The sequence below is a fragment of the Pseudoliparis swirei genome, chromosome 11 (genome assembly GCF_029220125.1).
Source record: "Pseudoliparis swirei isolate HS2019 ecotype Mariana Trench chromosome 11, NWPU_hadal_v1, whole genome shotgun sequence".
In the NCBI taxonomy this organism is placed as follows: Eukaryota; Metazoa; Chordata; class Actinopteri; order Perciformes; family Liparidae; genus Pseudoliparis; species Pseudoliparis swirei.
This window is the reverse complement of record NC_079398.1, coordinates 19270986-19283949: the sequence shown is the minus strand read 5'-3', so window position 1 is coordinate 19283949 and position 12964 is coordinate 19270986. Positions and strand designations below refer to the sequence as shown.

The window sequence follows — 12964 nt, the reverse complement described above, 5'->3', positions numbered from 1 at the left end:
CACACACACTGATTTTTGCATCTGTTGGTTAACTCAACATGTATTAAAATGGTTAAATAACAAGAAGAATTATTCCCGATGGAATCTTTAAACATGAAACTAGTCTAATACAAATCAAAATCCTCCTCAACTCGACTCTAAAGCAAAGACTTGACCCTCAAACTTGTTGTTACTTCAAATCAAATTAGTCCAAGATACATTCACAAAGGTAGAAGTAAAAGAGCACAACATGTGTGTGTGTGTATATATAACGTATTCACATGCATAATTAATCTGTAAATATATCACGTTGTGACAGGTGTGTAGCCTTCACCAGTAGGTCCCCCCCCCCTAAGCACCAATAAGGAATAAGCAGCCAGAGGAATATTCGGTAATAAAGTTTATTCCGACCGCAGACTGTGTTTCTGCTCTCCACGCTCGATCTTCCGTCTGTCCAGCTCCTTTATGGAGACAGACTCAGATACACAAACACAGATCGTCATCAGACACCGTTCCCTGAACCACACCCCCGCTCCACCCACTCTGCAGCCGAGCCTAAACACCCCCCGCTGCCACACACGTGCTTCTCTACAAAGTTTGCGCATTTTATTTATTGTATTCTCGATCTACACGTTGGATTAATACTCTGAGATCCAAAGGAGAGGGGCTGGTACCCAGGGACAGTTTCTACTATCACCCTGAGCCATAGGTAGTTTAGTTAACCCCCCCCACCCCTATGCCCCCCCACCTCACCATACAATGAACCACAATGCACCATGACAAGCCCGACTTTATCCCCATTGGTGTGGATGTCCTCCTCCTCCTCCTCCTCCTCCCAGCTTCATTTTAGGTCAGTCAAACCGTTCAATCGACTCCCGCGTGGTGATGATGGGTGCAGGCCGGGTGCTGGTTGTGGTGATGGGTGCAGGCCAGCTGGTGGAATCCTTCTAACACACCCTGGATCCTCTGAAGGATGCCTCTCTGTCCTCCATCTGCTCTCCTTCCCCATCTTCCTCCTGTGTCCTCTCTTAGTGTAGACGCCTCCCGCTGGGTTTTTAAAAATGTTTTAAACCTCTTGGAATCTCTGCCGTGGTCGAGAGGGAGCTTTTGGGCTGAAACCTAAACACTCGATACATAATAGGATGAACATGCAAGCTCTTCTCATACTAACCTCTCTCTATCTCTTGAAGGTCAGTTGATGTTTGTGCCCCCCTCCAGCGCGTAAACATCAACAGATTTCACTGGACTCGGATCACAGCGGTGCAGAATATCTCTCTGCACTTCCCTATGTGTCTATAATTCTTCCTTTTCGTCCGTAGTCACTAACAAACTATTTGAGACGTTGTGTATAAACTGTATTCTGTATCGATATGTATAGTTGCCTCGCAGTAGTTGACTCCCTAACGGGCAACTAACAACGAGTAGAGGAATGACACAGCAGTGCATAGTTGTTCTGACCCAGGTCATAATCCTGAATAATCCCGCGAGATTACGACCTTGTGTGGGATTACAGAAATCCCCCCCAAAGGGGTGTAGTTGTGCTCATTGCACACGGATGTTCACCTGGGGGATATTGACACGTTGCCCTGCTGAGCCACGACTCCACCCCCCCGGCCAACGTGGAGGAGATTGTTTGTGTGTGTGTGTGTGTGGGGGGGGATAATCTGATCATCTGATTACACCGGCGAGCGGAGCTTTCCCATCTTCCTGGCGCACCAAATATCTGTGCGGAAGGCGGGAAAGCTCCATGCTCGTTGGCGTCGACGCTCCCCCCACAACTCGGGGGAAGCGGTCGCTCCATTATTTTTTTTTACGTAGATACAAATCCGACGAATTTGAGTGTGTGCGTGTTCCCTTCGCACACACACACTCAAATTCATGATTTTTTGTGTGTCTGCTCAAGAAGACATGGGATCATTCTTGACCTCACAGCCACCAGACACTCCGACTCCTCAACCGTATGTGGGTCACGGAGATGCAATGGAGGGGAAGCAAAGATGTCGTAAACAACCAAATGCATCGCAAACTAAACGCTCCCACTAAATGTCTCATCTCGGGTTCAGGGACATAAAAAATGACATAAAAGAACGCACACACCATCTGACACGAGGAGAAACCCCGCCGTGTTCCCCGCAGCGTGACGGTGAGATTGTCTGGTGGCTCGTAGGAGGCGGGTCCAGAAGCGTGCTGATTGGCTGTGCTTGCGTGGCTCCTGTGAGTGATGGTGGCGTTTGAACCCTGGCGCAGGTGGAGGAGCGATCCAAGTTGAACCGACAGAGCTCCCCGGCGCTGCAGCACAAAGCGTCCAACCGCATCTCCGACCCCTCCCTCCCTCCCCGCTCCGAGTCCTTCAGCAGCGGGGGCATGCAGCCCGCCCGCACCCCACCCATCCACCGCTCCATCGAACCACAGGTGTGTGTGTGTGTGTGTGTGTGTATTTTCGAGTGAACAGTGTATCCAAACGGCTCCTTGAACACGTCCTTTAAAAGTCTGTGCCTCCTAGTAACTCAATCCTTCTCTATCTCCCTCCTTCCCCATGTCTCCTTTCCTATCCATCTCTCCTTTTCTTTATCTCGATCTATTTCCTACCCTTGTGATCTCGGTACAATTCCTCCTCTTTATCTCAGATGGCTCACCTGGTTCCGGTGAAGACCCACTCCGGCTCCATGTCGGGCTCCCAGTCTCTCCAGGACCAGACGGGCTCCTCCCTGAGCGAAGGCCTCAGCGTGGGCTCCCCGAGGCCCGAGATGCCCCGGCAGAACTCAGACCCCACCTCTGACACCCCCGGAGCCCCGCAGTGCGTCACGGGCAGAGAGGACCGGGAACGGGACAGAGACAGGGACCGGGACCGAGACCGAGACCGGACCGCCGCCTGGCTCAGAGAGGAGGACCTCCCACCCCAGGTCCGAGAATTACAACCACAGAGGAAGACCATCACTGAGGATGTGGAAAAACATTTAAAACAGCATTGTTTATTTATTGTTAGAGCTGTTTATATGTTTTGAATTTTGTATATTAGATCAGTACATTTCGATTTCGATTCTGGATAACTTGTCAAACTGTGTTTTTGTGGGTGTCCAGGTCCCCCAGAGGACCACTTCCATCTCCCCAGCATTGGTCAGGAAGAACTCCCCCAATGGAGGAGCGGGTCTGAGCCCTTGCACAGGCTCTCAACTCATCCGGGCCAGGTACAGCCCACTGCAGCCCCCTTCTCTTACTCGTATTGTGTGTATGATGCTGTTGCTCTTAAACGTCCATCTCATATATGCCGTTCAACTTTTAAAACATGTTCTCCACCCGTCTCCAGCAACCCGGACCTTCGGCTCTCCGAGCTCTCTCTGGACGCCATGCTGCAAAGAACCTCCTCCAACTCGTCGTCCTCCTCCTCCCCTTCATCTCAGGGCGGCTCGGCCGAGAGGAGAGGTACAAAAATATCATAACACGTGCACCGAAAAATGAACCGACGCGCACTCGCGCGCAAACGATTAAAAATGAGAGGTTCACAGGCGCCTCAGCGAAGGTTCAGAAGGGCCCAACGTCAGGCTCAGTTCTGCTCTGATTAACCTGTCCGACGTGGGCTGTTACTCTCGGCCTCCGGAGAGATAGAAGAGAGGAAATGAGAGAGGGAGGGAGAGAGAGGCGTACAGGGAGGTGTCAGATATGCATGAATATCTCCCCTCGGCTCAGGGGGAGGTGGAAGTATGAAGGCATTTTGATTGGATGTCATTTTGCTGACAGAGAATATGTCAGATAGCATCAAGATACGGTGAGAAAAATACAGAACAGCTTTAAAAATATTTTGTAAATGTGCGTTGACCCAGAAAGTAGTTTTTCACAATAAAATAATGACATCTGACATCTTTTACGGGGTGATTCTGACTAAACTGAACATATCGTGGCGCATTGAGGTCAGCCGTGTAATCACTTCCTCGTATCTGATAGGTCAAGCCGAGCAGGAAGAGTCCCCTCCAGGAGCCAATCAGGAGGCTAAGCCCAAACAGGAGGAGGGCCGGGAATCGGCCAGACCCAGCAGGCCTGCAGTGAGTCGCACACACACACACACACACACACACACACACACACACAGACACACACACACACTTACTTTCTGCCACGGCGATCTCCTCTGGGAATCTTCTGCGGGCCTCTTCTCCCTTTTTTTTCTTCCTCTTTCTGCCAATCATCTGCTTCTTTCTTTCTCTGCCTTCCTCTCTTTGTCCTTTTCATTCTTCAGAGCTATAAGAAAGCCATAGATGAGGTCAGTGACACTCGAGTCCCCTTTTTCTTTCAACCCCGGCCTTCCTTTGCCTCGATTGGAGCCCCCCCCCCCCCACGGCATGGTGAAGTCACAAGAAGATGGAGTCTGCTTTCTTTAACTTCAATATAATAATAGTGTAATGCCGATGGCAGTGCATGTGTGCTTTCACACACACATACCCGAGAGAGCGTGCTTGTGAGCGAGTGTGTGTGAGGAGTGTGTGTGAGGAGTGTGTGTGAGGAGTGTGTGCATGTGTTGTGCAACCAGGACCGCCAAAGCACCTGAACAGTTTCTGAATCTCTTCTCCTGTTTCTTTGTTGTCATGGTTGCTGGTCAGGAGGAGCTGGTAAGCCCACCGTGTATGACGGTTCCCCCCCCCCCCCCCTCGTCTGCATGATTTGGTCTGATCCATGGACTGGGGTGGATGGGGAGGGAAGGGAGGCATGGGGGTGATTAGTAAAGGAGGGGGGGGGGGCTGCTCTCCTGTTGTATGTCAAGCTTGATTATCTCTCTCTCTCCTCCAACGACACATCTTCACATAGTTGTTATTCTGCCCGTGAGCTGATCTGAGATCAGCTTCTGAAGTCACAATGAACATCTGGGTGTGGCTAAGCGGACGTTTTTGTGTGACAACCAATCAGCTGTCCTCGTATCGCACAACGCTGTCCTCCTCTCTGCCCCCCCTCGTCCTTCGTCCTCATGTGTGGCCTCTCTCTCTCTCTCTCTTTCTCTTGCTCTCTCTCTCTCTCTTGCTCTCTCTCTCTCTCTCTCTCTCTCTCTCTGCTCTCTCTCTCTCTCTCTCTTGCTCTCTCTCTCTCTCTCTCGCTCCTCGGCCTTCTGACGAACCCACTGACTTTGTCTCTCTCTCTCGTCTCCTCCTCCCTCCCTCTCTGTAGGACCTCAGTGCCTTGGCCAAGGAGCTCAGGGAGCTGAGGGTGGAGGAGGGCAGCAGGCCTCCAGCCAAGGTACGGTGTCCTCGCGGGGAGTGATGACGAGCACATAGATGTGATGTACTGTGTGTCGCGTCGGCCGACAGTAGATAATGGCCTTGAATAAGAGGTCAAACGCTCCAGATGTGTAGTTAGAATGAATCCAGATGTTCCTCAGTGAAGGCGTGAGCTCCTTTAAATGAAGCGCCGTGTCTCCCTGCGTCGACTGAAGGTGACCGACTACTCGTCCTCGAGCGACGATTCGGAGAGCAGCGACGACGACGGGCAGACGGTGGGCCACGACGGGACCGTCGCCGTGAGCGACACCCCCCGCATCATGTGAGCCCCCCCCCCGTGTTTATAGTTATTCATTATTAAGCTGGACTTAGTCGAGTGTGGGCAGAACTTGCTTTGTAAATAATCAGAACTGTGCGTGTTGTGTGTCTGTTGTGTGTGTTGTGTATTATTGTTATTGTGTCTTATGTGTATTGTCTTGTGTATTATGTATGTGTGTTGTGTGTCTTGTATGTGTGTTGTGTGTCTTGTGTCTCTATTGTGTGTGTTATGTGTTGTGTCTTATGTGTGTGTGTGTCTTGTGTGTTATTGTGTGTCTGTATGTGTTGTGTGTCTTATGTCTGTGTGTTTGTATTATGTGTCTTGTGTGTATTATGTGTCTTATGTGTTATTAGTGTCTTATTATTGTGTGTCTTATGTGTGTTGTGTATTATGTGTTGTATATCCTGTGTTATGTGTCTTATGTGTGTTATGTGTCTTATTATGTATGTGTTGTGTGTCTTGTGTGTATTATTATGTGTTGTGTGTTATGTGTCTTGTGTGCTGTGTTATGTTATTGTGTGTCTTATGTGTGTGTGTTATGTGTCTTATGTGTGTGTTGTGTGTCTTATGTGTGTTATGTGTCTTATTATGTGTTGTGTGTACTGTGTTTATTATGTCTTGTGTGTTTATTATGTGTTATTGTGTGTCTTGTGTATTGTGTATTATGTGTGTTGTGTCTATGTGTGTTATGTGTTATTGTATGTGTTATGTGTCTTATGTCAGTGTCTTATGTGTTGTGTATTATGTGTGTTGTGTGTATTGTGTGTCTATTATGTATGTTGTGTTATGTATGTCTTATGTGTTATTGTGTGTCTTATGTCTATTGTGTGTTTATTATGTTATATGTGTCTTATTATGTGTGTTTTATGTGTCTATGTGTCTTATGTGTCTATTGTGTGTCTTATATTATTATGTATCTTATGTGTGTGTTATTATGTGTGTTGTGTCTATTGTATGTCTTGTGTATTAATATTGTGTGTTATTGTGTATTGTTTTGTATTATTGTGTGTGTTGTATGTTTATGTATGTGTTATTATGTGTGTTATTATTGTGTCTTATGTGTCTATGTATGTATTGTGTCTTGTGTGTGTTGTGTGTCTTGTGTCTGTTGTGTGTTTTGTGTGTCTTGTGTGTCTGTTGTGTGTCTTGTGTGTGTTGTGTGTCTTGTATGTGTGTTGTGTGTCTTGTGTGTTATGTGTTAGTTATTTGTGTGTCTGTTGTGTGTCTGTTGTGTCTGTTGTGTGTGTTGTGTGTCTTGTGTGTGTTGTGTGTCTTGTGTGTGTTGTGTGTCTTGTGTGTTGTGTGTGTTGTGTGTCTGTTGCAGGCCGGCAGTGCAGAGCAGCAGTGAGACGTACGGAGGGCTGACGGAGGAATCTCTGGGAGACGCTTACGACAGCTCCAAGGATGGCACTCTGGTGATGAGAGAGGTGATGAACACACACACACACACACACATGCACACACACACACACACACACTGATTTACAGAGATGGGAATGAAAACAAACAAAAGGAAATACAGTTTGTGTTTATCAAACTGCGCTCATGTGGCTTCTTTATTGACACTTAGTGTTCTCTCTCGCTCTCTATCTCTCTCTCTCTTCTTCCTGTCTCTCAGAAGAAAGAGGAGAGGAGGAGAGGCGGCCACGCCGAGAGTAACGGGTTCGGGAATCACAATAACCACGGTAACCTGCCTGACCTGTTGCAGCAGAGCAACTCTCCCTCGGCCACGCCCACTTCGGCCCTGCAGGAACTGGGCAACATGGCTGAGGTCAGACACGTGGACGCGGCGCTGTGCATCAAGCTACAACTAACACAATACGTCCTAAAATGTGACTGAATAATACATTATTTAAATAAGTATTAATGTCTTTTCATATTTGATGTCTGGCTTTAAATAAAACCAGAACTTGTATTCTTAGTATTCTCACATCTGTGGATACAAACATGACAACTTGAAGCTACTTTGGGTCAATATGTTAATTAATTTCCTGCTTCGTTCATTACAGTTTGGACTGGGCGGGTCCAAAGCGTCCTTCACCCCATTCGTTGACCCTCGTGTCTATCAAACCTCCCCGAGTGAGAACGCCGATGACGAGATCTCAGCTGAAGGTCAGCGGAGCTTCTCCACACGTGTGACATCATTTAACCTTTTATTGTCAACGAGGGGTCACAGCCATCCCACCGATCGACTCCTCAACTCGTCTTTTCTTCTGTGGTATCCCTCCCAGCCCAGTTTGGCAGCGAGCTGCTGATGCAGGAGCAGGCCCGACTAAACGAAGCCAGAAAGATCTCCGTGGTCAACGTCAACCCGACGAACATCCGACCGCACAGCGACACGCCGGAGATCCGCAAATACAAGAAGCGCTTCAACTCCGAGATCCTGTGCGCCGCACTCTGGGGTAGAGCGTCCTTCATATTCCTTTTTTATGAATTAAAGGACGTTCGGATGGATGCATTCGATATCTTTACGTGTTTATTTTCCAGGCGTGAACCTGCTGGTGGGCACGGAGAACGGCCTGATGCTGCTGGATCGGAGCGGGCAGGGGAAGGTCTACAACCTGATCACCAGGCGGCGCTTCCTGCAGATGGATGTGCTGGAGGGGCTCAACGTGCTCGTCACCATATCCGGTAGGTACACACACACTCACACACACACACTCACCCTGTGTCACGTGGTTCTGAAATGAGGGCATGTGAAGGCACTCCAGGGGGTACGAGAGGTGAATAAAAAGTGATCCAAGGAAAAGTGTGTGTGTGTGGGGGGGGGGGGGCTCCTCTGCACTTTGTGTATGTTTTAGTATTTTATATTATGCATTTAGATTTTTTTTTTAATAAAACAAAAAAAAAAGTTCTATTGAGTTTTCTCAAAAACATAAATCTTTCAGACCCATTTTTTTAGGAATTTGTAAGAAAATATATATTTACAATGAGCATCCATTAAGAAATCCTTTAAAAAATATTAATTTAATTAATAGTCAATCAAATATAAGTGTAAAATCATAAACTGAATTGTATATATTCTATATTAAATCAGACACTGATGGCCCAGCGCTGTATTTTTACATCTTTTTTTCAACCTAAAATACATGCTGGCTGGGGGTACGTTCCACAGCACATTACTGAGAAAAGGTTGAGGACCACTGGAATAGGTCAATACCAAAAGCCTGGTAATATTCTATTGTGTGCTGTTTACATAACCACTATATTTGTTTCTTTTTTTATGACTTCATTCCCTGAAATTCCACCTCGTTTCTCCGTGTGTCTTTATTCCCGCTCAGGGAAGAAGAACAAGCTGCGCGTCTACTACCTCTCCTGGCTGAGGAACAGAATCCTGCACAACGACCCGGAGGTGGAGAAGAAGCAGGGCTGGATCACAGTGGGGGAGCTGGAGGGCTGCGTGCACTATAAAGTCGGTAAGGATCTGTGTGTGTGTGTGTGTGTGTGTGTGTGTTTCATAAATGAAGGATTTAATAGGAAATCACATTTATGCCGCATTCTGAAAGGTCCTGAGCTGAAATTGACTTAAAAAAGGATAAAATCCTGAACCACGAAGCCAGGAAAACAGTAAAAAGTCATATTCAGGTGACATGAAACCGAAAAGATTTTAGTTTCACATTTTTTAACTGTATTTCTACCTTTAACTCCCGTTTGTGCAAACTATATTGTTTCATGTTGTGAAAGGAAGTCTCTTTACATCCAGAAATAAAAGAAATTAAACTACCATAATGTTCTGGTTCTATACTAACTCAGTATTGCTCCGTGCTCCTTGCCCCGTAATGTTTTGGCATCAGATTAAAAGCACGATGTGTACACCAGTGAGGAGAGGGACCCGGGGTTCATGATCAATGTCACATGATTGAGTGTTTTGTATGTCCCGGGCAGTGAAATACGAGAGGATCAAGTTCCTGGTGATCGGTCTGAAGAACGCCGTGGAGATCTACGCCTGGGCTCCGAAACCCTACCACAAGTTCATGGCCTTTAAGGTATGAAAGCATGAGAATCCACCATCCTCCTCCTCCTCCTCCTCCTCCTCTTCACTCCTCTGTTCATTCTCTTCCCCCTGTGTCTGTTCCTCTCAGTCCTTCACTGAGCTGCAGCACCGTCCCCAGCTGGTGGACCTGACGGTGGAGGAAGGTCAGAGGTTGAAGGTCATCTACGGCTCCAGCGTGGGCTTCCACGTCATCGACGTGGACTCGGGCAACCCGTACGACATCTACATCCCCTCGCACGTGAGTGTCCCAGAGCGATGTCATGTGACCAGAAGAAATCGCTACAGAGTGCAATGAGTCTGACAGAGTGTGTGAATAGTTGGTAGTCGTCATGGACCACGATCCAGACCTCCATGATCCATGAGACAGAAGGAGGTAGGAAAGGAAAGGTCACCAAAAGAGCATTATTGTGTTCTTTGAGCTCACCACTTCTCCCCCTAGTGGCAGCTTTCAGGCGTTGTACTTTCCAGCCGCTCGTGGGAGCGAGGTGCACTGTCAGTCGTTGTGCATGAATGCCCAAATCTGTTTTTGGCTCTTTCACACAGATTTTTTTTTTTTTGCTCGTCCCCAAATCAGGTTCAAACTGTTCCGCCAAAAACTCTGATTTCCTGGCAACATTTCAGTAGATATATAAACGTCCTGAATACAGATGCGAGGACACGCGGCTGCAGCTCGTTGCTTCACAGACTTCCTCTGGAGAGAATATTCCTTGTGTCTTTAATCCGTGCTGCCTCTCTCTCTCTCTCTCTCTCTCCTTCCCTGCCAACTTCTCTTCCAGGGTGCCAAACAGATGAAGGTGACGTCCTGCCATCCACCCTCTAGACTAGATCAATAGATCCGTAGTAAAGAATCTCCTCCCCCCCTCCTCCCCCCCTAGTGGATGCACAGAAGTACTAAAAATGCGTCCGTGTGCAGCTAAATTCAGATTAATGGAGGATTTAGATAGAAACAGGTTGCATGAATAAATTCATCTTTCCCACTGGAGACACAGCAGGGGTCTGAGAAGATGCCAGCAGATGATTGGTCGTAACACAATTGAAGCCTAATTCTAAATACCTATTTAAATAATGTGTTACATTAATTGGGTGCGTTGCTGCAGTGACAGCGTTCAGATTCACGTGTGATTATTGGTGTAAATGCAGTTTCTTGTGGGCTAAGAGGAGTTTCTTCCATCAGCTTGTCACTCATTCATTCTCCTGATATGATCCCTGGTTGTGTGTGTGTGTGTGTGTGTGTGTTTCCGTACTCTGACGGTTCTAATGAAAGCCTTTGTACCTGCCGGTAGATCCAGAGCCAGGTGACGCCCCACGCCATCGTGGTTCTCCCGAAGACCGACGGGATGGAGATGCTGCTGTGCTACGAGGACGAGGGCGTCTACGTCAACACCTACGGCCGCATCACCAAAGACGTGGTGCTGCAGTGGGGCGAGATGCCCACCTCCGTCGGTACGCCCACACACACACACACACACACACACACACGCACACACACACACACACACACACATGCACGCACGCACACACACACACACACACACACACACACACACACACACGCGCGCGGGAATCGTGTCGTACGCCGTGCTCCGCCCATTTAAGAGGATTTTAATCAAGCCATCAAAACATCAAAGAGAAACACCTGGTTCAAAGATGTAAAATTGTGTCTCCTTGACTCCTTCACGGTACGACTCATGTCTCCTTGACTCCTTCACGGTACGACTTGTGTCTCCTTGACTCCTTCACGGTACGACTCGTGTCTCCTTGACTCCTTCACGGTACGACTCGTGTCTCCTTGACTCCTTCACGGTACGACTCGTGTCTCCTTGACTCCTTCATGGTACGACTTGTGTCTCCTTGACTCCTTCACGGTACGACTCGTGTCTCCTTGACTCCTTCACGGTACGACTCGTGTCTCCTTGACTCCTTCACGGTACGACTCGTGTCTCCTTGACTCCTTCACGGTACGACGTGTGTCTCCTTGACTCCTTCACTGTACGACTTGTGTCTCCTTGACTCCTTCACGGTACGACTTGTGTCTCCTTGACTCCTTCACGGTACGACTTGTGTCTCCTTGACTCCTTCACTGTACGACTTGTGTCTCCTTGACTCCTTCACGGTACGACTTGTCTCCTTGACTCCTTCACGGTACGACGTGTGTCTCCTTGACTCCTTCACTGTACGACGTGTGTCTCCTTGACTCCTTCACGGTACGACTTGTGTCTCCTTGACTCCTTCACGGTACGACTTGTGTCTCCTTGACTCCTTCACTGTACGACTCATGTCTCCTTGACTCCTTCACGGTACGACTCGTGTCTCCTTGACTCCTTCGCTGTACAACTCGTGTCTCCTTGACTCCTTCGCTGTACGACTCATGTCTCCTTGACTCCTTCACGGTACGACTTGTGTCTCCTTGACTCCTTCACAGTACGACTTCTGTCTCCTTGACTCCTTCACGGTACGACTTGTGTCTCCTTGACTCCTTCACAGTACGACTTGTGTCTCCTTGACTCCTTCACGGTACGACGTGTGTCTCCTTGACTCCTTCACAGTACGACTCGTGTCTCCTTGACTCCTTCATGGTCCGACTTGTGTCTCCTTGACTCCTTCACGGTACGACTTGTGTCTCCTTGACTCCTTCACGGTACGACTCGTGTCTCCTTGACTCCTTCACTGTACGACTCGTGTCTCCTTGACTCCTTCACTGTACGACTCGTGTCTCCTTGACTCCTTCACAGTACGACTCGTGTCTCCTTGACTCCTTCACGGTACGACGTGTGTCTCCTTGACTCCTTCACTGTACGACTCATGTCTCCTTGACTCCTTCACGGTACGACTCATGTCTCCTTGACTCCTTCACGGTACGACTCATGTCTCCTTGACTCCTTCACGGTACGACTCGTGTCTCCTTGACTCCTTCACGGTACGACTCGTGTCTCCTTGACTCCTTCGCGGTACGACTCATGTCTCCTTGACTCCTTCACGGTACGACTCGTGTCTCCTTGACTCCTTCACAGTACGACTTGTGTCTCCTTGACTCCTTCACGGTACGACCCGTGTCTCCTTGACTCCTTCACGGTACGACTCGTGTCTCCTTGACTCCTTCACAGTACGACTTGTGTCTCCTTGACTCCTTCACAGTACGACTCTTGTCTCCTTGACTCCTTCACGGTACGACGTGTGTCTCCTTGACTCCTTCACTGTACGACGTGTGTCTCCTTGACTCCTTCACTGTACGACGTGTGTCTCCTTGACTCCTTCACTGCGACTTGTGTCTCCTTGACTCCTTCACTGCGACTGTGTCTCCTTGACTCCTTCACTGTACGACTGTGTCTCCTTGACTCCTTCACGTCGACTCATGTCTCCTTGACTCCTTCACTGTACGACGTGTGTCTCCTTGACTCCTTCACTGTACGACTCATGTGTCATTGACTCCTTCACGGTACGACGTGTGTCTCCTTGACTCCTTCACGG

General features: G+C 48.4%; 1 protein-coding gene across 10 annotated transcripts in view; it reads left to right on the top strand.

The window, feature by feature from the left end:
• LOC130201026 (traf2 and NCK-interacting protein kinase-like) overlaps positions 1-12964 on the top strand; it is a 73202-nt gene that overhangs the window by 41501 nt on the left and 18737 nt on the right. For 7 of the 10 annotated variants that reach the window (XM_056425657.1, XM_056425651.1, XM_056425656.1 and 4 more), the window contains 17 exons: positions 2227-2391; positions 2607-2882; positions 3061-3167; positions 3287-3402; positions 3922-4019; positions 5134-5202; positions 5399-5505; positions 6827-6929; positions 7121-7273; positions 7512-7614; positions 7734-7904; positions 7990-8133; positions 8784-8918; positions 9388-9488; positions 9585-9734; positions 10273-10290; positions 10780-10939. In XM_056425657.1, coding sequence (XP_056281632.1) covers positions 2227-2391; positions 2607-2882; positions 3061-3167; positions 3287-3402; positions 3922-4019; positions 5134-5202; positions 5399-5505; positions 6827-6929; positions 7121-7273; positions 7512-7614; positions 7734-7904; positions 7990-8133; positions 8784-8918; positions 9388-9488; positions 9585-9734; positions 10273-10290; positions 10780-10939 — 2176 coding nt within the window. The remainder of the gene's footprint in view (positions 1-2226; positions 2392-2606; positions 2883-3060; positions 3168-3286; positions 3403-3921; positions 4020-5133; positions 5203-5398; positions 5506-6826; positions 6930-7120; positions 7274-7511; positions 7615-7733; positions 7905-7989; positions 8134-8783; positions 8919-9387; positions 9489-9584; positions 9735-10272; positions 10291-10779; positions 10940-12964) is intronic. The other 3 variants (XM_056425661.1, XM_056425660.1, XM_056425650.1) reach the window with 1 other exon arrangement.